The sequence below is a fragment of the Sinocyclocheilus rhinocerous genome, unplaced genomic scaffold (assembly GCF_001515625.1).
Source record: "Sinocyclocheilus rhinocerous isolate Xijiao unplaced genomic scaffold, SAMN03320098_v1.1 scaffold1232, whole genome shotgun sequence".
Taxonomy (NCBI): domain Eukaryota; kingdom Metazoa; phylum Chordata; class Actinopteri; order Cypriniformes; family Cyprinidae; genus Sinocyclocheilus; species Sinocyclocheilus rhinocerous.
The window spans coordinates 390,798-394,588 of NW_015657490.1; the positions used below are offsets into that span (position 1 = coordinate 390,798).

At 44.9% G+C, this 3,791-nt stretch overlaps 1 protein-coding gene across 1 annotated transcript in view; it reads right to left on the bottom strand.

The window, feature by feature from the left end:
• The window catches only part of LOC107721050 (fucolectin-1-like), a 24,172-nt gene that overhangs the window by 6,194 nt on the left and 14,187 nt on the right, over nucleotides 1-3,791 (bottom strand). Inside the window, exon 4 of the mRNA XM_016528904.1 lies at nucleotides 2,228-2,236. Coding sequence (XP_016384390.1) covers nucleotides 2,228-2,236 — 9 coding nt within the window. The remainder of the gene's footprint in view (nucleotides 1-2,227; nucleotides 2,237-3,791) is intronic.

Consider the following 3,791-nt stretch of genomic DNA (forward strand, 5'->3'; position numbering starts at 1 on the left):
GCGCTACTTTACACTGCTCAAAACTCGTGTTTGAATCATCAGTGGCAAATTCTTTAAATATAAAAAACGTACTTACAGGCTGTGAGTCAGAACAGCCGGCATTGTAGTCTACTCTCCCAGGAAACAGTCCTCCATAAAATGTGCTGCACACATCTGAATATTTGGGTTGAACTGTTCAGGAACAGTGTTGTAAATACAACTTAACCACTGATTTCTAGTTGTGTCCACTTTTGGAAGGCCAAAGTAGTTTCACTTTCACAGCGAAACACACAGCGTCACACACGGCGGGCTAGGGTGAGCGGAGGCCGACGGCTAGAGTGAGCGGTGGCGGGTGGGCTAGAGTGAGCGGAGGCCGGCTTGAGTGAGCGGCGGCGGGCTAGAGTGAGCGGGGCGCGGCCGGCGGGCTTGCGGCAACCACATGTGACGACCCCCGGCAACTACATGTGACGACACCGGGCTGAACTCCACTTCGTCCACAGTGAAAGCCGATCCGGTGATCCACAGTGCGAAGTTGATGTATTTCCTCAGCGACCAGCACGGATCAGCTCTAGGCATGACGAATACAAAAGGATATCGTCCTCTTTTGGTTTCGCTTTCACAACAAAACACACGGCAACAACAATACTACAGCGAGAATCAAAGTTACGCCTTATCTCTTTGGATTTGAAACTTTAGTCTTTGCAACTTTACAGATCTTCTTTATGCACCAAGAGCTTGTAACTCTCTAAAGAGAAAGGAAAAATTTAAATCGCATCATATGATGAATCGCACTTGTTTTAAGTATAAGCAAATTGCATGCATGAAAAAAACTGCTATAGTAGTCAACAGTAATAACTTAATGTTGATATTTGTAAACATACTGCCTCTTTTGTCCCATATGCCATTGAGTATTTTTGACACTCATTTTAGCACATTATTTTGATAGAGGGAAAACGAGATACATTTCTAGTTTCAACATTAATTGTTCTTCAGACATTACTCTTAAAAAGTGGAGGGGTGAGGTGTCTAAGCCGCAACATCTAGCTACTGGGGTGCCTCAGGACTCAGTGCTTGGATCACTTCTCTTCTCCATCTACGTCATCACTTGGATCAGTCATTCAGAAACGTGGCTTTTCATATCACTGCTATGCTGATGACACTTAACTCTATCTCTCATTCCAGCCAGATGATCTGACGGTAGCTGCTTGCATCTCAGCCTGCCTGACAGGCATTTCTTGCTGGACGAAGAACCTCTGCCTTCAATTCAACCTTCCCAAGACAGAGCTGCTTGTGATCTCAGCCAACCCAGCACTCCATCACAACTTCTCCATTCAGCTAGGTTCGTCAACCGTAACTCCATCCAGGACAGCCAGGAACCATGACACATTAATACTAACACCTAATATTCTATGTCCGCTAGACATAGAATTTTTTTTTTTGCTATGTTTACTGTGCTAGACTTAACTGAGACTAGTTCACAGCACTTGCATATTGTTGGTTTAATTGCTTCTATTGTGCTCATTTGTAAATCGCTTTTTTATTAAATGAAAATGTAAAAGAAATAATCTGTATGAAAAGTAGCTCCCGCAGCTGTCTGGGTGAGTGGTTCCTGCCGGGGCGCCGTCAAAGCCCCTCGTCAGCGATCCTCTCCTTTTTTCCCGGAGGTCCATGACGAGCTTACAGGTCGTGGCGCGCCCCATACTCTGCACGTCTCCGTACTACCTGTAGCGTCTGCGTAAAATCATGTATGGTCTTTGGGGTTTATGGCTTAAGAGACCCCTTTTAGCCTTTGACATTTGCATATAAATTACAGTCCTGGCCACATGCCACATTTGTATGGATGCTAAATTGCCAATGGTTCCTCTCACTATCAAGGAGATGTTGAACAGCTCCACCACTCGCATCTCCCCGTCTGACTTCAAACAGTTTCCAAAGACAAGTAAATGACGCCATAAAGGGAAACAAAGGAAACTTCTCCCGCTCAAAAATTCACGCCTGGTATTGGCTATTCCACCCAAAAGGTGGGTGTGGATAGGAACCATAAAAAGGCATTAGCGAAATAATCTTTGCTCAGAAACCCTCTTCGTTTGAGACGACACTTTTCCAAGACTCTCAAGATTTTTCCTCTTGAGTTTTTATTTTCCGGCAGTTTTTATCTTCAAGTAACTTTAGTCGCTGTGGACTTTTCCTTCGTCAGAAGAACCAGAAGTAAAACTTCCAGCTCACTCATCACGAACTCATCAAAGACCTCCGGTGTCTACCGCATCAGGATTCTTGTTTCAGCAAATCGAAACCAATGCAAGTAACCGCTTACAATTATTTAGATGCGTGTTTAAGTTTCAGCCCCTTTTAAGGTGATATTTGATTCTTTGATGATTCTCATTAGGTTGTGGTTAATTGATGTGAAATACTGCCATTCTTTTACTCTTTTCTCTCTCTTCCTTACTTTCCTTCATTCTGTATATATGTGTTGTGCTTAGTTTAGTTATGTGTTAGATATAGTTTCATTTATTAAATCCGTTATATTCACAATTGATTGCCTCTGTGTGCTGCTCACAATTCGGAGTCACTGAATGTTTGATCCCTTGCTACATGCTAAGTTAATGCTAGAACTGTATGCAGGAAAGTTATTCTTTCTTGGCCAGGAAAATAATCTTTCCTTGAATTGATAAATGATTATATTGTCTGCTCGGTGGACGGACAGATCAAATAATTGTAATATTGATTCTGCTACAGTTAATTCTAAGATCTAATCTAAATATTTATTATTAATCATAACCAGTTATAATTAGTCATAAATATTTCCCTTTTGAGCTGATTTACTACATCCGCTTCATCCGCCCTCACTTCGGTGGACGGCGCTGAAGATAAGGGATACGAAAAGCTGCCTCCGCTGGACAAGTCAGTGGCCACGCATCCCTGCCCGCCCACTGCTATCGGCTGAAAGGCAAAGGCCGCCCATCCGTCCAAGCCATGTAGGACGACTTCAGCCCTCGCTGGACGCGCCTACTCATCAGCTGGGCAAGCGGCCTTGGCGCTCCATTCAATGGCGGTCCTCCCGGTCTTCCAGGCCAAACTCCTCGTCAGCATGGATGAGTCTGGCCCAGACCCAGCGTCGCTCAAGGAGCCGAGAAGTGCGACGGACCTGGCTTTGCGCACCACCAAAGCTATGGCTCAGGCTATAGGGCGTTCCATGGCCAGTCTGGTGGTGCTCGAGCACCACTTATGGCTGACCTTGACGGAAATCAAGGACGCCGACAAGGTTCCCTTCCTTGATGCTCCAGGCTCCCCCACCGGTCTGTTCGGGCCAACGGTCGAAGGCTTCGCTGAGCATTTCACGGAGACACAAATGTCATCCCAAGCCATGCGACACTTCCTGCCAAAACGCTGTTATAGCGGGCAGATTAAAACACAAACATTTTCAAAAAGAGAGCATATTTCCTCTTCCATTTCTCATGAGTACCGTGTCCTCTTGCTGCGACAAGGCACTCGAACCAATCCAACCCCTGACTTCCCGGGCCGAGGCATGGCATGCCAAAATGAAAATTCTGTCATTAATTACTCACCCTCATGTCACTCCAAACCTGTAAGACCTTCGTTCATCTTCGGAACACAAATTAAGATATTTTTGATGAAATGTGAGAGCTCTCAGACCCTGCATAGACAACAACGCAACTGTAATGTTCCCAGGTCCAGCCAGGTAGTAAGGACATCGATAAAACAGTCCATGTGACATCAGTGGCTCAACTTCAGTTTTGCGAAGCTACGAGAATACTTTGAGCGCAAAGAAAACAAAAATAACATAATTTATT